We start from the raw sequence: 22,026 nt of genomic DNA on the forward strand, positions 1-22,026 counted from the left end.
TCTTGGGTAAAATGTTCCTTGTGGTTGTAGATGCGTACTCCAAGTGGATTGAATGTGAGATAGTGTCGGCTAGCACGTCCGCTGCCACTGCTGAAAGCCTGCGGGCCATGGTTACCACTCACGGCCTACCCGATGTCCTGGTGAGCGACAACAGGCCATGTTTTACGAGTGCTGAGTTCAAAGCCCACAACGGGATCAAACATGTCACATCTGCCCCATTTAAACCCGCGTCCAATGGTCAGGCAGAGACAGCAGTGCAAACCATCAAGCAAGGCTTGAAGAGGGTAACTGAAGGCTCACTGCAGACTCGCCTATCCCGAGTCCTACTTAACTACTGCACGAGACTCCACTCGCTCACTGGGATCCCACCTGCTGAACTGCTCATGAAAAGAGCACTTAAGACAAGGCTCTCGTTAGTTCACCCTGATCTACATGAACAGGTAGAGAGCAGGCGACTTCAACAAAGTGCATACCATGATAGCGCAAATGTGTCACGCGAGATTGAAATCAATGATCCTGTATTTGTATTGAATTATGGCCAAGGCCCCAAGTGGCTTCCTGGCACTGTCGTGGCCAAAGGAGGGAGCAGGGTGTTTCGGGTCAAACTTTCAAATGGACTCATTCACCAAAAACACTTGGACCAAATCAAACTCAGATTCATGGACTATCCTGAGCAACCCACCTTGGACCCTACCTTTTTTGATCCCCCAACATACACACCAGTGGCAACCGGCACCACAGTTGACCACGAAGCAGAACCCATCATCCACAGCAGCCCAGCGAGGGCCCAACAAATGATCCAACAACACCAGCTTTCACACCGAGACGATCAACCAGGGCAAGAAAGGCCCCAGATCGACTCACATTGTAAATGGTTACACTACTGACTTTGGGGGGGGGGGGTGTGGGGGAAATGTTGTTATATATGTAAACTTGCATTTACTCTGTACAGCCATCAGAGGGGCATCCCATGGAGTCCCAAGGGATCCCATAATCCCTTGGGAGCACAGGTATTTAAGGAGGCCTCACAGGTTGGAGAGGCACTATAGAGACCTGCATTAAAAGACTATGGTCACACTTTACTTTGAGCTCACAGTGTTCAGTCTGACTCTTTCGCCATACATAACAGTGGGAATGTACCTAACGTTTACCTGAACCATCCCCTCCTTAAAGACCGCCCATTTCTCCACATTCTGCCTGCCAGTCTTCGACTCCAATTTACCTGGGCCAGATCCCTCCTAAAATTAGCCCATCGTCACTTAAGTATTGTTATCCTAGATTGCTCCTTGTCCTTCTCCATAACTAATCTAAACCATACAATACTATTATCATTATTCCAGAGATGCTGCCCAACTATGACATTTTCCACTTGACCCACTTCATTCCCCAGAACGAGATCCAGCAATGCCTCCTTCATCTTTGAACAGGAAACTTTCCTTTACAGAAATTCAACTTCTTCTCTTCCCCTTAACACAATCACTGCCCCATTCTATATAGGGGTAGTTCAAATCCATTATCACTACTCTTTTGTTCTTACACCTCTCAGTCATTTATTTGCAAATATGCTCCTCCATCATTATTTGGTGGCCGTTAAAATACACCAAGTCGTGTAATAGCTGCTTTAGTGTTTCTTAACTGCAAGCAAATGGATTCTGTCTTTGATCCCTCAAGGATATTCTTTCCTTCCTCTCTCCTTTTTTTACCTTCCCTATCTTTTCTGAATGCCTTGAACCTAGGAATATTAAGCATCCAATACTCCCCTTTTTGAACCAGGTCTCAAGTTATCGCTACTACACCACCCTACGACATGGCTATTTGTGCCTGCAGCTCACCAACCTTATCAACCACACCGTGCATTTCCACACATGCACTCCAGACCTTTTAGTATTTTCTATGATCTCAGCTAATTTAGTATTATTTCTAACCCTAACAGTCTTTCCTAGTCGTCTATGCACCTTGTTTCTACTTTTTAATAATACACCTTGGTGCCCACCACGTCGAACTAGTTTAAACTCTTCCACATGGCATTAGTTAACCTGCCTGCAAGGATATTGGTACAAGCTCTGTTCAGGTGTAACTTAAAGAAAAAAAAGAAATACCTGGATTTATATAGTGCCTTTCACGACCACCGGACATCTCAAAGCGCTTTACAGTCAATGAAGTACTTTTTTGAATATAGGAAACGCAGCAGCCAATTTGCGCATTCCCACAAACAGCAATGTCATAATGACCAGATAATCTGTTTTTTTTGTTATATTGATTGAGGGATAGATATTGGCCAGGACACTGGAGATAACTCCCCTGCTCTTCTTCGAAATAGTGCCATGGGATCTTTTACGTTCACTTGAGAGAGCAGACGGGACCTCCGACAGTGCAGTGCTCCCTCAGCACTGCACTGGAGTGTCGGCCTAGAATTTTCGTGCTGGAGTGGGACTTGAACCGACAACCTTCTGACTCAGAGGCGAATGTGCTACCCACTGAGCCACAGCTGGCACTTGTCCATCTTGAACAGGACCCTCTTGCCACACAACTGGTCCCAATGTCCCAGGAATCTGAAGCCTTTCCTCCTGCACCATGTCTCTAGCCACACGTTACCTTGCCATATTGTTATGTATGAATGAAGAGTCTGACTAGATACTGTGAGCTCAAAGTAAAGTGTGACCTTTGTCTTTTATTGCAGGTCTCCAGAGTGCCTCTCCAGCCTGTGAGGCCTCCTTAAGTACAGGTGCTCCCAAGGGATTGTGGGATCTCTTGGGAATCCAGGGGATGAGTCCTCTGGTGGCTACACAAGGTATTTACAGGTTTACATATATAACACATATCCTCCTAGTTCTACTCTCACTCGCACTGGGAGTAATCCATAGATTACTATCTTTGAGGTCCTGTTTTTTAACTTTCTCCCTCGCTCTTTAAACTCTAACTGCAGGACCTGAACCCTCTTTCTCCATATGACGTTGGTTCTGACATGGACCACGACTTCTGGCTTTCCCCTTCCCCCCGCAGAACTTTTGGAACATTCTCCCTGATGTTCCTTACCCTCGTACTGTGGGAAAACATACCATATGGGTCTCACGTCGACGGTAATAGAACTGCCCGTCTGTCCCCCTGAGTATCAAATTCCCAATTACTACTGTGTTCCTACACTTTACTATACCCTGCTGTGCAGTCCTTAGCTTCATGGTGCCAGGCTCAGGACTGTACTCCTTCAAGGTGTCATCACCCTCACTGTATTCAATGCTGAATATCGGTCTGAGGACATTTCACTCTCGGAGGATTCCTGCACTGCCTGCCTCTTCCTACTCTTCCGGGTGGCCACCCACTTGCTATTCTGAACTCTATCTGGCTGTGTGGTGACCACCCCCTGGAACCTGTGATCCAGGAAACATTCAGCCAGCCATATGCCCTGCATTGAATCCAGCTGTCCTTCAAGTCAGAAACCCTTAGCGTGAGTTTTGAGCAGCTGGAGGCACTTCCTGCAAACATGGGCACATGATGGTTCCTTAAGTTCCCACATCGCGCAGTACTTGCAGGCTATGAGTCACAGCTGTCTCTCCATAATAATTAGAATTTTAAAATAAACTCTTTAGCTATAAGGTGAATATTTATATAATTGCCGTTAACTAGGTCTAAACAACACTGCTATTTTTCTGTTCACTTCTCAAAGCAAAATAACCAAAAGCAGAATTATTTACTCGAGCTTAATAAGAACCATTGAGATATAAAACACAAAGGGCTAAAAATTGAATAGATTAGCGCCACCTGTTAGTGCTGGCGAGGGGCGCTACCAGAGAGGTAAAGGGTTATTGCCCGGGTACAGCGATATTAGCGCCGCTTGCAAACTTGGTTAGGGATTTAGCAGCGGCGCTAATACTTAGTGTCATATATCCTACTTGGCTACTGTTGGTAGTATCACAAGATGTGCCACAGCAGTGGGAGACTTGTAGGTTACCTGTACAGGTGTGCCTGGCCTAGAATAAAAGATAGGCCACCAGGTGTGATCCTCACTCTGGAGTTAACTAATAAAGGATTAAGGTCACTACAGTTCAAGTACAACACATTGCCTCGTGGAGTCATTACTAGAGCATCTAAGGACACAACAATTGGCGACGAGATTACGAACTTTCACGCGAAAATGGCTACCCTTGGTACGCTGCTGCAGTTTGCCGATGGTGATGATTGGGACGCCTTTGTGGAGAGGCTCGAACATTTCTTCACAGCAAACGACCTGGCAGGAGACGACCCGGCCACACTGGCTGATAAGCGGCGAGCTATCTTGCTAACCAGTTGTGGGGCCACCGTCTATGGCCTCGTCAGGGACTTGTTGGCTCCACCGAAGACAACGACCAAGACGTACAAGGAGCTCATAACCCTGATCCATGAGCAACTCAAGCCCAAGGAGAGCATCCTCACAGCCAGACATCGGTTCGACACCCATCGACGGCCCGAAGGCCAGGAAGTTGCAAAGTACGCCGCAGACCTCAGGAAACTGGCGGCACTGTGCAAGTTCGGCACCCCCTCAACGAAGCGCTGCGGGACATTTTTGTCATTGGAATTGGCCATGAGGACCTTCTTCATAAGCTACTGTCGGCGGATACCACAGTCACACAGCAGAAGGCCATCTGTGTGAGCCAGTCATTCATGATCTTGACCTTCGGTTCTAGGCAGATGACTCACCCTCAGGACTCAAACCCGGCAGGTACTGTGCACAGAGTAGCACCGTTTAGGGGCTGTACTGTAGAGCATGAACACTCTCAGGGAAGAGAGAACCGGCCCCCACGAGTCCCTTAACTCAAGAGTCCGCCGAAGGGGCATAATCGAGTAGCTCCATGCTGGAGTTGCAGAGGGAATCACAGGGCTCACCAGTGCTGTTTTAAAGACTATGTGTGTAAAGGTTGCAGCACAAAGGGCCACCTCCAGTGAATGTGCAAGAGAAATAGGACTCACTGTGTTGAAGAGTCTGCAGATGGCCTGGAATCCAGCGCGGATTATGAATCGATAGGCAGAGAGGCAGCCCAGCCCCACGGGGAGGTACACAGCATGTTTACCTGCACCATGGAGTGTTCCCTGCTGAAGATGGAAGTCGAGATAGAGAGCATTCCAGTCTTCGTGGAAGTGGACACAGGGGCGAGCCAGTCAGTCATGAATCAAGGAGCCTTTGAGAGGCTATGGAATAATCAAGCTGAACGACCCAAGTTGGTCCCGGTTCAGGCAAAGCTGCGCACCCACACTGATGAAATCATCCCAGTCGTTGGTAGCGTGAATGTAAAGGTACTCCATGATGGCGCGGTACACAAGTTACCTCTGTGGATTGCTGCAGCTGATGGACCAACGCTGCTCGGCAGAAGGTGGATGGAGAAGATCCATTGGAAGTGGGAAGACTGCACCCCTTCAGCGATTGACATCCTCCATGCTCAGAGGCATAGCAAGCCCTCACCTGAGGGTGGACCCGGCACCGGAGAGCTGACCAGCACGGCACCGGAGACACAGACCGCTCAGCACAACTGCGTGGAGATGATCCAGCTGAGATGACCCGAACGCACCTTCCAGGCTCCAGTGGCAGGACTCCGGAGGAAGAAAATCGGATCCAGAGGCGACTTCCCAGCTTTGGAGGCAGAACCCGGGGAGAAGAGGATCACTGCAGTTGGCATTGTGGATGGTGAAAAGATGGCGTCCAAACCACGAGGTGATGCACTGAAGACAAAGATGGCCGCGGCCAGACCACGAGGTGCAGCGTTGATGGAGCAACACGTGGCACCAAACAGAGAAACAGATTAGGGTAAAGAAAGCAAGGCTCTCTTAAAGGAGACCTGCAACCCACCACAATTAAAGGGACAGTTCCACACACTTAAGCAATGTAATAGTAATTGTAAGTCAGAGACAAAAGGTGTAATTGATCATGTAAGATGTATAACTGACAATCTGAATTGTGCACATGAACCAGCGAGAAAAAGTCGCACGATCCAATCAGACCCACAGTGTGTCCATCATAAGTAATGAAAAGTTGTGCAATGCAGGGTTTCAACTGCACGCAGCCAATGCAGTGGACGGATACCCATCGGGAGAACACAGGTCCAGCGAGCTACCCAATGCTGTAGCCTGTGTCCCGGGGACCAGAGTCAAGCACCATGGAGTGTAGCCTCAAGCAGCCAACACACACGAGCTGCAGAGCAAATGACCTCAGGAGGGCAACGGCACCGATATCGATACCATGCCCCTGATCGGCTCCACCTCTCAGGCACCCGATGGCACCAACTGCCACGAGCCTGAAGGAGCTAAGGCACAGTCCCAAGACCCCATTCCCGTCAACGAAGGGTCACCCGCCACAGTTCCCCCAAAGGGAACCGGGACCAGCCAGGATCCCAAACCAAACAACGCCCAGGCCAGCGAGTCAGCAGTTCCCTGTGCACTGCTAGACAACAGCTCCTCACGAAGCAGCAGCGACCCAGGGCGCAAAGAAAGGAGGTGACAGGCATCTGTAAACCGGCCCAATGCTAGGGACCATGGCAACAGCCCCGAGAGCAGGCAACTTGAGCCAACCAGGTTCCCACTGCCAGCACTGGGTACTGAGCCGCCACACAACCCAGCAGCTCTGGAACTAGTTTGTCCTCACGCACCGGTCGCTGCATCAATAAGCATCTCACCGGTCTAACGTATTTGTCTCACAATGGAACCACAAGTGTAATGCAAACCTATTTTCCTGAACTTGAATGCACATGAATGCTAAGAGCCTCCACCAGAATCGATTTGGGGTGAGTGGGGGTGGGGGGGCAGTGGCAGGGGTGGGGTGGCGGGGAGAATGGAGTGGTCAGGGACACACACACAGCAACCACCAGCACTCTACTGCACCAACCACTCGTCCAAGATTGAAATGACCTGCCAAGGGTCAACCAGACAGAGCCCACATAGCACAGTCAATACAGAGGCGATTTGCACTGAAGGCTCAGGGGAGAGTGATGTCAGGTATCCTACATGGCTACTGTTGGTACTATCACAAGGTGTGCCACCAGAGGGCACAGCAGTGGGAGACTTGTAGGTTACCTGTACAGGTGTGCCTGGCCTAGTATAAAAGGCAGGCCACCAGGTGTGATCCTCACTCTGGAGTTAACTAATAAAGGACTAAGGTCACTACAGTTCAAGTACAACGCATTGCCTTGTGGAGTCATTACTAGAACATCTAAGGACACAACACTTAGCACCAGGGAATGCTGTGCCAGTGTGCAACGCCCCGGATGCCAACTTGAATGTTATCACCTGCCTTACCGCCTGGCACTAATGATGCCTGAAAAAACAGATGTTCACAGCAGTCCCAGGGCGCTAATGAAAGGGATGAGTGTATCAGGTAAGATTTAAAGATCTAATTTAACTTTCTTTGCATTGATTTAAGTTTATTTGTTGTTCCCTTGCAATTTTAAAAAAGTTTTTAGGTGATCCAGCTAACCTCCCCTTTGAGCGCAAAGATGCCGGTATTATAACAGAATTTCAGTAGAGCTACTGGCTTAGTGCCCTAAGAGAAGTGTGGATCGCTTCACTTAGCATTCCATTCCACTCTTAGGGCGCTAAAAATCAATATCGCCATTGCCTGCGTTAAATATCAACCGGTGCTAAACTTAGCGAACAGGCAATGTTAGTGCCGCAAAATGGTCGATAATCAATTTTTAGCCCAAAAAACCTAAATATTAGATATCTAGATATTTAACTTGGATACATTTCTTACAATCCACGGGTACTGCGGCTCCATTACTTTTGAGTTGTGCGAGAGAAACCACGTTCCTCCTCTCCACTGAACTCCTACGATCCCCAAATTCACAACTTCCAGCCTGTTTGCGATCCACACCAATTGCGATTCACCCAGCTATGTTTTCAAGTTTCTTTCTGTCTTTTATATCTCTCTCTTAATCCCATCTTTCTTTCCCTCTCTTTATTTTGTTTTCTGAACATGATTGAATTAAATATTCTAACTTACACTTCCTGCTTTAGACTGTGTGCTTCAGTAAGATTCTTCAATCTGATTGGTTGAAGAGACATACTGTTGCTTATCATGTTCACACATGTCCCAGATCTTCTGTAGAAGGCGCCTTGCTGTTTCTGATACTCAATGACCATAAGTTGCTGCACAAATGCCCACAAAAGGACTGTGGACAACTATAAGTGTAATGAACACTTGTTTGCTCGCCGATGACGTAAAAATCCAGGCCAATGAGTATAAAATGTGAACAATGAGAACAAGAATTGTCACAGTCACAGCGCAAGCTCCAATCAAAAATTTGCTAAAATAAATCTTATCTGTAAAACTGTTTCTGAAAATGTTTTATCTGTAAAAACTGAATTTATAAACACGCAATGAAACAATAAATATTCTGAAGGCTGTTCCATGAAGGCTGAAAAGAGGAGGTTGAGTAGCCACTTAATGTCTGTAGATACACAATATAATGCAGTGCTAAAATTTGACAGAGAAGATTCTGGGATAAATTGGTGTTTACATCAGCACTAATATTATCTGTGACGTGACATATTATGTACACATCAGTGCATGGACTGTAGAACTAATATAGAGTGGTATTAATGCAGTGGCATACTGTTAATAGAACAACATGCATTATTTTCTGTGTTGAAGGAAAAAAATCAGCTCAGCAATTCCAATGGTGAAGCACTTACCCCTGAATGACAGTGCCAACAGTCCAATCCTGCCTCCTTTTACAATCTAATTCTCCTATGATTACTGAGCAAATTTCACAAGATCTCAGATGAATTGTTAAATGAAATACCTCAAAGTAATGTACCGCTCCCTGACAGGGGCACTTTGCAGATGTGCATGTTCATTTGACGAGATATGGCATGATGTTTATGGTAGTGTTGAAGAAGCCTGTTGACAAGAATGCTTTCCCTTCAGAATAGAATGGTGATAGGAAGGTGTAGTTTTGTCTCCAAAAGACAAAACTGGTCAGAAATATTTGATAGTATCATCAGGGTACATTTTTTTCTGTTGATTTGAAACTATCTTTAAAGCAGCTGGAAGGAGTTAAGGAGTCTGACATGGTTACAGATACGATCATTAACCACTCTGGGTGCTTCAGTAGTTTCAACTGTTTGTTATTTCAGGTCCCTGGCATGTTTTGGCTTAGTTACTTCTCTGTACCAGACTGCAATCATCAATATTGTGTAAACCAATAGACATCTGCAGAAATGGGTAGAGGAATTAATAAAATGAAGCTAATCACCATTCTTATACCGATTTTTTTTTTGTTGAGAATTCCAGAATGATAGCCTACAAGAAGCGTATCCCATTACATTAAGAGGGGGAAAAAAAAACAAATCAAAATGAACATGTAGATAGGGGGTGGCAGGGGAAAATGATGTAATGTCAAGTTTTGTATGATGGTGGCTGTGATTCAGAGACAAGCCATGCTGAATTTTTATAACTCCCCTTTCAAGTGTTGCAATTTTTGCTCTTTAATTTAATTTTTACATAGTAAATTACCTCTTTTTTCCCAGGTGTACATCATCTGCAAGGAAGCAATCAAGGTGACCTACTCCCAGGAATTAGGAATGTTGCTCTGAGCATGAGGCATCTATGAGCTGATTCTTCCCCTGAGTCACAGGTCTCAGTGATATGGGGTCTGAATCAATGTCACACCATTGCCAATATGCTGCATATTAGTGCGATAACATATTGTGAGATTTCTACTTTTTAAAAATCAGATACGGGGAGGGTTTTTTCCTTGAACTCTTGACCATTGCAGGACTTTATCATAAGAGTATTCCTTCAAAGGAACAAAAAGAATTGGATTAAAAAAATAATCTTCCTTGACCTGACTTTAACCAAGTTTATTTTGATAAATAGTTCAGTTGCTTTAAGTGATCTGAGCAATAAGCTGCTGCAGTGTAGTGCTGAGCTATTTGGTTAATTGCTTAATAAATAAAAGATCAGATAGACTGCTGCTTGCTTCTTTTACACAATTATCTGATATATCATACAGCCATGGGCTTTCAGAAGTGGGTGGTCTTAGTCGAAATTATGTGAAATGAATTTTTAAAAGTTAATAATGAATCAGGATTTTTTTATAAAGATAATGATTTGTACATTATTATGTTTTATTGGAAAACCTTACTGTGTAAATGTGAAAAGCCATTGAATATAATTAAATACAAATGTCATTACATTACACATGTGGATGTAGAGAAGAACTGATCTAAATCAGACCAAACCCTTATTTTCTGACATGTAACTACTATGCCCATTTAAAACATTGGATTACATACAGATACTCGTCTTGTTTGCATTGTTTTGTTCTTCTCGATACTTATATAGTTCTGTGAGGGGATTAACTAAATCTGTACATTCATCAGCAAATTTTCTGATAGGTTTCTGAAGTTGTATAAAGTCAATAACCATTAATTGAGATTTTTAAATTCAATATAATGTTGTCTTTCTTTTGGACAAATTACATAAATGTATTGGTCTGTGTATTACATTTCAATTTCACACTGCAGAATATCAGTATAGTGCTGAATGACTTTCAATGAAGGGTATTACAGTCGCATCTGAGTGTTTCAACGCACTGCTGAATAACATATGCAAAAAGATATAATTTTTTGGAACTATATCGCACCTATTTTTTTTTGTAAGCATATTCACATTTTTATACTAGAACATAAGAACATAAGGAATAGGAGCAGGAGTAGGTCATTTGGCCCCTCGAGCCTGCTCCGCCATTCAATAAGATCATGGCTGATCTGATCATGGACTCAGCTCCACTTCCCGGCCCGCTCCCCATAACCCTGGACTCTCTTATCGCTCAAAAATATGTCTATCTCCGCCTTAAATATATTCAATGACCCAGCCTCCACAGCTCTCTGGGGCAGATAATTCCACAGATTTACAAGATTAGGGATGTTAGTACTATGAATAGAACACTTTCCATTTCAGGTACCCATGTCAGAGATAGCACAGGCAGACACACAGTATCTGCTACAACAATATGCTTCAACCCCAACCTCGGAACAGCACACCAGCATGCCATTTTCCACACTAACTAGCTGAAGCCTCTCTGGATTGCATTGCCAATTAATGCCAAATTTGTGCTTATAGGCTCACTAGAAGCTAGATTGGGACTGCCCAAACATTTCATGTTGGATCTTTCCAACCGCTAGAAGGCACTTGCATCCCAGGTCTATGCTCAGGTAAGGAACAGTTTCAAATTCACATTCCTGATAGAGTCTTAATGCAATGGTGTGCGAAATTCACAGATTATTACAGTACCTTGGAAATAGCCTAAAGTCTAATGTTCCAGAAGAATATTCTATCCAAATATATTTGTGTTTTTTCTCTCCTTTTTTCAATTTTCTCCCCTTTTCTTTTGAGCATAGCGATTCATATTTCAGAACAGATTCCCAAGTGCTGGCAATCCTGATACCCTTGTAAAATTGCTGAACTTTATGTATGAGCTTAAAAAGTGTTGAAAGAAAGGAAGAGACGAAAAACAGACGTGCATCGATATAACACCTCATCAAATCTCTCAGAAATGCCCTAAAGTGCTTCACATATATTTGAAGTATTGTAGTTATGTCGGAGAATGCAGTAGACATTTTGTGTACATCAAATTGACACAAAAAGCAATGGGATGAATCGTCGATTTATGTATTTCGACATTGGTTGAGGGATGAGTATTGGTCAAGACACTGGGAGAAATCTTTAAATTCTGTATAGGGCCATGCAATTTTTAAAAACATTAAACAGGAGCATCATAACCAATAGCCAAGGCCTTGGTTTAGCATCTATTCTAACGGACTGTACCTGATAATGCAACATCTTCCTAATGCGCAACCAAAATGTCAGTTCAGATTTTGTGCTCAAGTCCTGGAGTATGGCTTGAACCCAATAGGCAAGAGTGTTAGAATTAAGCCAGGCTGGCATTATGCAAGGCTAGTTAAATGAAATGGGAAGTAGACTTGATGCTCAACATGTCCAATGCAGAGCTATAATCAACAAAGTCAATATAATAGTGAACTATATAGCCAAAATAGTAGTATATAGCTCAAGAGAAATTGGAGAAAATTAATCTTGTCTGAATGGTGACAGATTAGGAAACGGGAAGGTGCAACGAGACCTGGGTGTCATGGTACATCAGTCCTTGAAGGTTGGCATGCAGGTACAGCAGGCGGTTAAGAAAGCAAATGGCATGTTGGCCTTTATAACGAGGGGATTTGAGTACAGGGGCAGGGAGGTGTTGCTACAGTTGTACAGGGCCTTGGTGAGGCCACACCTGGAGTATTGTATACAGTTTTGGTCTCCTAACTTGAGGAAGGACATTCTTGCTACTGAGGGAGTGCAGCGAAGATTCACCAGACTGATTCCCGGGATGGTGGGACTGACCTATCAAGAAAGACTGGATCAACTGGGCTTGTATTCACTGGAGTTCAGAAGAATGAGAGGGGACCTCATAGAAACGTTTAAAATTCTGACGGGTTTGAACAGGTTAGATGCAAGAAGAATGTTCCCAATGTTGGGGAAGTCCAGAACCAGGGGTCACAGTCTAAGGATAAGGGGTAAGCCATTTAGGACCGAGATGAGGAAAAACTTCTTCACCCAGAGAGTGGTGAACTTGTGGAATTCTCTACCACAGAAAGTAGTTGAGGCCAATTCACTAAATATATTCAAAAGGGAGTTAGATGAAGTCCTTACTACTCGGGGGATCAAGGGGTATGGCGAGAAAGCAGGAATGGGGTACTGAAGTTTCATGTTCAGCCATGAACTCATTGAATGGCGGTGCAGGCTAGAAGGGCTGAATGGCCTGCTTCTGCACCTATTTTCTATGTTTCTATGTTTCTAATCAAATGTTCCACACTGTTGAAGGGTGAACACAGCATGCAAGGTTAGCTTCTGGGAAACATGGGTTACTCATTCCAAACATGACTGATGTCTCTGCAGAATCATCAACCCCCCAATGTTTATACGTTTTGGGATTTTAATTGTAGATATTTTTCTTCGGTTCAGTGTCTCAGTGAGCCCTTTCTCCCAATAATTTTACATAATCCAGACTGTGTCTTCACCCAAGTAGTTTGCAGCAATTGCAAGGCCCAAACAGGAAACCTTTGTTGCTGTATTTTAGCTAACCGGTTCTATTACTGCCCTCCTATCGGGTTTTTTGACTTCAGGTGGTGGTAGAATGGGCATGCCTGACAAATAGGTCTATTAACCGGTAAACAGATAAGTGAAAAGAAACAATGACATGCGGTAAATTTACAGTAGTTATAGACTTCAGAATTCCTCCTTGGAAGATAGAAAACAAACAGTTGTGCCTGCTGAGCTAAACAGTAATGTAAACTGGATTGGACACAGGGCCACAGACCGTAATCTTGATCTGGTCATTTGTTGTTGACCACCCATAGAGTCTCTCTGGCCTATAAATATGTCTCTAACTGCTTCAGGTTGACTACTCAATTGCAGCAAGTTATGTTTTTCAAAATTTGACTGGGACAAAAGAAATTTAAATATGTTTCGCAAACTCAAAAAGGCTGACAATTAAACATATATTCAAACAAAACCCACATTATGATTATATTTAAATTGAATGTCTTGGACCCTCCCTCTGATATCTGATGTAAATATAACCTCTATATTCTGGGGCCAGTGTGCTTCAAAACAAGCTGGGCCATTTACTGTGCGTGAACCTGGCTTTTAGCGCTATATGTACCACGACAGAAAGAAACCAATATCATGATACATTAGTTCCGTTCTGAAAAATGCCCCATCCTGGTTGCCACTGCGGTTGCAGCCCGTGGACTTGATATTTCTAATATCAAACAACTTGCATTTATATAACGTATTTAACGTCGTAAAATGTCTCAAGGAACTTCACAGGAGTGTTATCAAATAAATTTTAACATTGAGTCACATAAAGAGATATTAGATGACCAAAAGCATCATCAAAGTCATAGATTTTGAGGACCGTCTTAAAGGAGGAGAGAGAGTTAGAGAGGTTTAGGAAGGGAATTCCAGAGTGCATAGTCGAGGCAGCTGAAGGCACAGCTGCCAATGGTAGAGTAATTAAAATCAGGGATGCGCAAGAGGCCAGAATTGGAGGAGCGCAGATATCTCGGAGGGTTATAGGGCTGGAGGGGTGACAGATATAGGAACAGGTGAGGCCATGGCAGGATTTGAAAACAAGGATGAGTATTTTTAAATGGAGGCGTTGCTGGATCGGTGCCAATGTATGTCAGCAAGCACAAGGGTGATGGGTGAACAAGACTTGGTGCGAGTTCGGATACAGATAGCAGAGACACAAACAAAAATATAGTAAAGCAGACCTTTGGGCCGGAATTTCAATCGGGAGGTGGGTTGGGAAACCCGGAGAGGCGGGGAAGGAAACATCGGATCCGGCCTGAAGATCACCATGCCCGGGGGGGGGGGGGGGGGGGGGGGGGAGCGGGGGGCGGTGAAGGCGAACGGAAGCCTCGTGGGGGGGGGGGGGGGGGTCAGCAATATTGGGGGCTGTGTTAGGCAGGGACTATGGATCCAGGAGGTAAGTGTCAAGGCACTTACCTCCTGGATCCAGCAGTCCTTGCCTTCCATTAGCTGTCAGGTTTCCCAAGGCCTGTGAAACCCGACCAGCCAAAGATACATTTAAATGATGGTTAAATTTGAGGCATGCCAGCCTCATAATATTTAAATGGATGATCTGCCTCCATTAAACCGGGAGTGGGCGGGTGGGAGATGGGTTCTGCTCTGGATTCTTGAACTTACAACCCGACTCCAACCCACCTGTTTTTGGGGGTTAAAATTCCCCCTTGATCTTCCAAAACAATGACTCACGAAACTGCTTTCAGGTGGAAAACAGGCGGAGTGAACCCTTGGCCAACCCAATGCAAGCTATCTGAGGCCTAAACCATTATCACGGGCCTGGCCTCATTAGGTTCATGTTAGCAAGCTTTTCATGCTGTTGGAGCTGATTGCTGATTGTCGGGGTGGGAAAACCAACGGCGCAAAGTCCAGCTGATCTAAATAAGTTAAAGGGAGGTGCGGGAACGATCCTGGGTAAGGACCATAGAGCGCCAGGCATCGAATTTTGTTGGACCAGGTGGAGCATTAATGTTCTTTTAGCAGGGTAGATAAGGGGGAACCAATAGATGTAGTGTATTTGGAATTTCAAAAAGCATTCGATAAGGTGCAACACAAGAGGTTATTACACAAAATTAGGACTCATGGGATTGGAGGTAATATATTAGCACAGATTGAGGATTGGTTAATGGACAAAAAACAGATACAGGTTGTACCTCTCCAATCTGGCACCCTTGGAACCTGACCGGTGCCAGACCAGAGAATTTTCCAGACCACGGGATGTCACGTCGACCCTAGACTTACTGGGTCCTGATGACAGTGCTCAGGTTCCCGAATGCCTCTGCCACACTTCGGCTGCAAAACTCGGGCCTCGTTCCATCTCTGCGCCGACCCAACCTAGGAGGAAACACTGAAGGAGGAGCAGCCAGCACCAAGAGACAGCGCGCCGACTCGACCTAAGAAGAAACACTGGAAGCAGCGGGGTGAAGAGGAGCAACCAGGACACAGCGCAGGACGCCACCCCCACCGGGAATGATGCCGGACCAGGGATGTTTCTGGACTAAAGAGTTCCGGACTGGAGAGGTACAACCTATAGCAGGAATAAACGGGACCTTTTCAGGTTGGCAGGCCGTAACTAGTGGGGTACCGCAAGGATCTGTGCTTGGGTCTCAGCTATTTACAATGTTTGGGCTCAATTTTCGCCAGTGATTTGTGCCATTTTTTTTAGCAGGCTGCTTTTTTTGGCCTAAGTTAAAAAACCATAGTTTCCCCAATCAATTTGCATTAGCGTAACTCAGTTACGATTTTTTTAGGTAAGTTTTTTTTTTCTGGCCATTTAGGCAAGTTTGGCCATCTGAGAGTTACACCAGTTCTGCTTAGGCTAGGGTATGTGGCCTCTGCAGAAAAACCTGGAGAGTTAAAGAAATCGGCACAGGTAAGTCCAGCAGATGCCCGGACAGCAGCAGCAGGAAAGGTAAAAGAGAGGGGGAGAAAGAAGTGGGGGGGTGAGGGGGGAAAGGGAGGGGTGTAGTTAGGTGCGGGGACTGGGAGAGAGGAGGCCATTCGGCTTGGGATAGGGGTGGGAAAGTGGACCGGGAGGCCAATCGGCCTGGGATAGGGGCGGAGGAGCGGACCAGAAGGGCAATCGGCCTGCGCTCGGGATGGAAAAGTTAGTGCCTCCCGCCCAGAAATTCGTCAGAATCGGTCGAAGAGCTGACAGGGGCGCAAAATCAGCCGTTACACACCGGAGCTAGAGGGGGGCGATAACGGAAGTTTGGTCGGTAAATTTTGTGGACCCATTGCGCATGCGCCGAACTCTGATTCAGATCCCGGAAAAATCAGAGTCTTAAAGGCGTGGCAAGGTAAGTTAGCGCATGAGGAGCTCCAGCTCCACAGTGTCTTCAAAGTGCAAAAATGGAAGAGCAAGGAGGACTCCAGCTATCTCCCCGCTTCTCGTATCCTGCTCTTGATGCCTTGCTGGAGGCAGTGGAGTCACTGGAATGCCCTCCAGCCTGCAGGGGGACGAAGGCTACCCTCTAGGGTTTTGACAAGGCTGTGGAGGTTGGTGGCACAGCATGTTTCAGCCCGGAACATGGTGGCCACAACAGCGGTGCAATGTCGCAATAAATTCAACAACCCTACCAGGATCGTCAGGGTGAGTACCCTTTCCATTCACCTTCCAATGCTTTCATGTGAATCTCACTGCCTCACACAATATAAAGACTTTGCATTGCCTACCCCTTCTATATGTCTACCACGCCATGCTCCTCCTTGCAGAAGCCAACCTGAGATCTCTCTATTGACTCACCAGACATGCCCTGCCCATCCAAGTGTCTTTCACCTTCGAGCTCCTTACTCAGCCTGAGCCTACCTTGCAGCACCTTTCAACTCTTCATATGCAGTCACAGGCCTGAGCCCCATACTTACTGGTAGTTGCTTGTGTACCAGACCCACCATTCACACATCCACTGTGCGATGAATGCCATGCAGGATGAAATGCAGATATGCACACTTCCTCATATTACTCGCGAGTACTCTACTGCACACACTTGTGGCACACCAGCACCTACACAGCCACTAACAACTTTTTGTTTTTGTCATTGCAGGTCAAACTCGTACACAATATGCGTGAGCTGCATCGTAGGGACGGAGGTGAGCCCTACCTCCAGGACCTCAGCGAGGTGGAGGAGCGAGTATCCGCCCTCACGTGTGCTGCAGTCATGGAAGATGGGGAGGCAGAGCCCCCGCGAGACAGTGACGGTATGTGAATGAGATGGGCATTTTGTGTGAGTCCCCGTAGCCTTGAGGCCACATGCCTTACAACATGTTGCAACCAAAATAACGATGCCCCCCTACTTCTTGCCTTCCTGTCCCCTCCTCAGCTGATAACCCCACTTCTGTTGCTTTGTGCTTACAGATGATGAGCCAGAAGAGCGGTAGCCTACCTGTCAGCGGACGTCTTCACACGACGGGGAAGATGAGGAGGTGGAGAGTAGTGTGCCGGCACATGTCCTCATTGGGAGCGAGTGGGGAGACCGGGATTGCATGAAGCTGAGGCTCTTGGCCCCAGTGGCCTGCGGCAATGCCCAGTGCAAGGGGAAACTCGGGGGCCAGCTTTCCAGAGGGTAAGTCGGCCCATGAGTCCTGCTCACAGACAGGCAGATGAATACCTGGACTTGGAGGCTATGTCCAAGTAGATGCACCACTAGCTAATGGGTGCATTGGCGAGGATCCCGCCGAGCATGGATGCACTTGCTTTTAGTGTGATGGAGGCCATCTCAATGTTTGCATTTGCATCTCAGGAGCCCGTTGAACCCATCCTTGGCAGATAACAACGGAAAATGGAGTCTCAGGCATGATGGCGTGGGCCGTAGCTGATGTGGTAGCAGCCATTGAACGGCAGGCCGAGATCACACTACACCTGCATTGTGAGGACCCATTGAGGAGGAGCAGTAGTAGGCGAGGGAGGGGGACGAGGCAGTGGGGTGGGAAATGCCAGTGGAAGACGCACTGAATAAATGCGTCCGCATGGGACCTATGTATATATGTTGGGATGTTTCAGCATCTGTTGTGTTTTTTGAAGGGGCGGCTCCATTTTGTTTTATTGGAGGTTGTGGGGTTTTTGGGGTTGTTTGAAGCATGTTTAAGAACATAAGAAATAGGAGCAGGATTAGGTCATACGGCCCCTCGAGCCTGCCCCATCATTTAATACGATCATGGCTGATCCGATCATGGATTCAGGTCCACTTCCCTACCTGCTCCCCATAACCCCTTATTCCCTTATCGGTTAAGAAACTGTCTATCTCAGTCTTAAATTTATTCAATGACCCAGCTTCCCCAGCTCTCTGAGGCAGCGAATTCAACAGATTTACAACCCTCTGAGAAGAAATTCCTCCTCATCTCAGTTTTAAATGGGCAGCCCCTTATTCTAAGATTATGCCCCCTAGTTCCAATCTCCCCTATCAGTGGAAACATCCTCTCTGCATCCACCTTGTCAAGCCCCCTTATAATCTTATACGTTTCGATAAGATCACCTCTCATTCTTCTCAATTCCTATGAGTAGAGGCCCAACCAACTCAACCCTTCCTCATAAGTCAACCCCCTCATCTCCAGAATCAACCTAGTGAACCTTCTCTGAACTGCTTCCAAAGCAAGTATATCCTTTTGTAAATATGGAAACCAAAACTGCACACAGTATTCCAGGTGTGGCCTCACCAATACACTGTCTAACGAGCAAGACTTCCCTGCTTTTATAATCAATCCCCTTTGCAATAAAGGCCAAAATTCCATTGGCCTTCCTGATCACTTGCTGTACCTGCATACTAACCTTTTGTGTTTCATGCACAAGTACCCCCAGGTCCCGCTTACTGCAGCGCTTTGCGATTTTTCTCCATTTAAATAATGACTTGCTCTTTGATTTTTTTCTGCCAAAGTGCATAATCTCACACTTTCCAACATTATACTCTATCTGCCAAATTTTTGCCCACTCACTTAACCTGTCTATGTCCTTTTGCAGGTTTTTTGTGGCCTCCTCACACATCGCTTTTCCTCCCATCTTTGTATCATCAGCAAACTTGGCTATGTCACACTCGGTCCCTTCTTCCAAGTCGTTAATATAGATTATAAATAGTTGAGGTCCCAGCACTGATCCCTGCGGCACCCCACTAGTTACTGATTGCCAACCCGAGAATGAACCATTTATCCCGACTCTCTGTTTTCTGTTAGTTAGCCAATCCTCTATCCATGCTAATATATTACCCCCAATCCCATGAACTTTTATTTTGTGCAGTAATCTTTTATGTGCACCTTGCCAAATAAAATGTCAGTTGAACCATTTCCGTCAGCCTCTGGTGTCTGACTGTTGAGTTGTTACAGAGGTGTGGCATTATCGTGGCACAATGCGTGGTCATTATTAGCTGCATCCCTCAGCTACCTCCATTTAAGCGAAGCGCTCCCTTATGAGCCGCTGCCGAATAGCCATGGTGCTGCCAACATTGGCAGGCTGCCTCCTGCATGGCTGCTGCTGGTCCTCGTCACGTTGCTGGAGATTCGAGGCGTTGGAGGCTTCTGTTCCTCTTTCTCCTCCCCCTGCTGAGGTGGGCCTGCAATCCCTACTGGCAAGCCCTGGGCCCTCATGATGGCCAAGTTGTGCAGCACACCACAATGACTAATGAGACCCTAGAGCTGCCTCCAGAGCGGTGTCGGCATCGGAATCGCTACTTCAGCACCTCTATTGACTGCTCGATGATGTTGCAGGTGGTGGCATGGCTTTCATTGTAGCGTTCCTCATTGTAGAGTGGTGGGGTTGCGGAGGGGGGTCATTAGCCAGGTGGCCAGGCCGTAACCTTTGTCCCCGAGCAGCCAGCCTCAGCCTTGCCATGGTGGCTGAACCAGTCGAGGCAGAGTGCTCTCCCACAGGATAAAGGCATCATGTGCGCTTTCAGTGATAGCAAGCATTGACTGCGAGAATACGCTGTGTGTGGTTCGCACACCAGCTGCATAATTAGGGAGTGGTATCCCTTTCTGTTTCTGAAAACCTCTGCATTCTGGAATGGTATTCGCAAGGACACGTGCATGCAGTCAATTGCTCCTTGCATCCTAGGGAAGCCCGCTATCCTGGCAAACCCACATATGCGCTCATCCTCTTTCTCCCTGGTCCTCTGGAAAATAATGAAGTCCATTCTGCGCGTGTAGAGTGTCTGTGTGACATCACGGATGGAGCGATGTGTTGCGAATTGTCAGACGCTGCATATGTACCCTGATGCAGCCTGGAAGGAGCCGGAGGCATAGAAGGTTTGTACCACCGTGACCTTCACTGCGACAAGCAGTGAAGTCCTGGTGCTGATGTGAGGCTGCAGTCTGCCTGCAGGAAATGGCATATCACTGTTACTACCTCCTTTCGGAAGTGCAGCCTTCTGACACACTGCTCCTCCTATGAGCGTTGCTGCCGGTGAAGCCGTGGGGGGGTATGGCCTCCTGCACCGACATCTAGGGGCTGTGCTCCTTCGGCTGCCGACATGGCCAACAGCCCTTCTCTGTTGATGCCGCCTTGCTAGACACTGTACAATGCGACGCTGACAGTATAGTAATGCACCCATCAAAGTTTAGCAAATTACTTTTTCTAACGCTGAACTGTTACGTCGACCTGCTGCTGCAAACTCGGTGGCTTATGCACCATGCTCTGTGTAAATGTTGCACTGACTGTGACCCCTGAGGGAAGCGCTTAAGTAGCCACTAGTTAAGGACTCTGTTTTTCCAGACGTTATTGGCGGGCGCTCACCGAATTTAGCAACTGGGGCGCAAGCTTATGTGTTGCACCAGGATTACCTCATGATCAGAGTGATCATCTGCAGCCAGGTGATAATGGTTTGCGCCCCCGGTGAGCCTCAAATGAATTTCTCATCGGGGCGCTAAAAGCTGCGCGTTTGGTTGCTAAGCTCTAACGCTCGCATTAACGCCCCTCTGGCTGCTAACTGAGGCTATAGACAACTGAAAATCCAGCCCAGCGAGATAAAAAAAATACTACTGTCTCTGGGCCTGATAAATTGGATGGATCTATTATAGATCAAGGAACTATCAATGAAAGATCAGCAAGGTTAAATCTGCCATGGGGGAAGCACATTCAATGTCACTCATTCCAAATTCGAAAGATACTTAGCCATTATACGCAACATTATGAATACATAATTAGGTTAACCCTGTGTCCTAAATTTATAACAATGAAACTTGCTGCTGCTCCTTTCTCTTGTTCTCTGTCGATTTTAATTAAAGCAAATAAGTTTTACAGTTCATAATAAATGAAGTCAATTATATTTTAATTAATGTTCCATGTTGAGTTGCCATGTATAAAATTAGCTAAGTGTATGATATCACAATCAATATTTCCCCCAAAATTAAGTATGACTACATTATTACGGTCATTAATAAATAACAGTTAGCTCAATGCAGCTGCAGATCACATTACATTTCTTGCCCACCAAATCTGTAATGTGCGCTGTGACCACAGTAGCCAGATGTGATCACAGAAAGCCACTGTTCTTACGATATTAAATTATTTCGACTTAAGTCATCCCTTTCCTTTTTCTGATTTCCCTCTGCCTTCAGTTGATCGAGTTGACGTAAAATGATCTTTATCAGTCTATTTCTATTCGAGGCTAATTTTTTTGGTTAAATATTGTCAATTAAATATAGTGTTGACATGCTGATCTGAACATTAGCAATTTAAAGGCCACAATAACTCAGCAGATTTAGAAACATCAGCATAATTTTCTGCACATATTGGCCTAGAAATCCGGGTCGGCTGCTTCCCGCGGGCGATCAGGTAAAAAAAGATGCGCTTACCTGAATCTGCTGTGCCCATGAGAGATCCCGGTCCTGAGGCCTCCACTGACTCGTCAGAGCGCGTGCAAGTCAGGATGTCCGCAGGGCTGGAGCTGCAGTCACATGGCTCTGGGCAGCCAATCCAGGTA

At 46.1% G+C, this 22,026-nt stretch overlaps 1 protein-coding gene across 1 annotated transcript in view; it reads right to left on the reverse strand.

Annotated features, from left to right (window-relative positions):
- The window catches only part of LOC139275018 (protein diaphanous homolog 3-like), a 1,005,387-nt gene that overhangs the window by 199,040 nt on the left and 784,321 nt on the right, over window positions 1-22,026 (reverse strand). The window contains 1 exon segment of the mRNA XM_070891880.1: window positions 20,362-20,367. Within this exon segment, the coding sequence (XP_070747981.1) occupies window positions 20,362-20,367 (6 nt within the window).

This window comes from Pristiophorus japonicus, chromosome 10 (genome assembly GCF_044704955.1).
Source record: "Pristiophorus japonicus isolate sPriJap1 chromosome 10, sPriJap1.hap1, whole genome shotgun sequence".
NCBI classification, from domain to species: Eukaryota; Metazoa; Chordata; class Chondrichthyes; family Pristiophoridae; genus Pristiophorus; species Pristiophorus japonicus.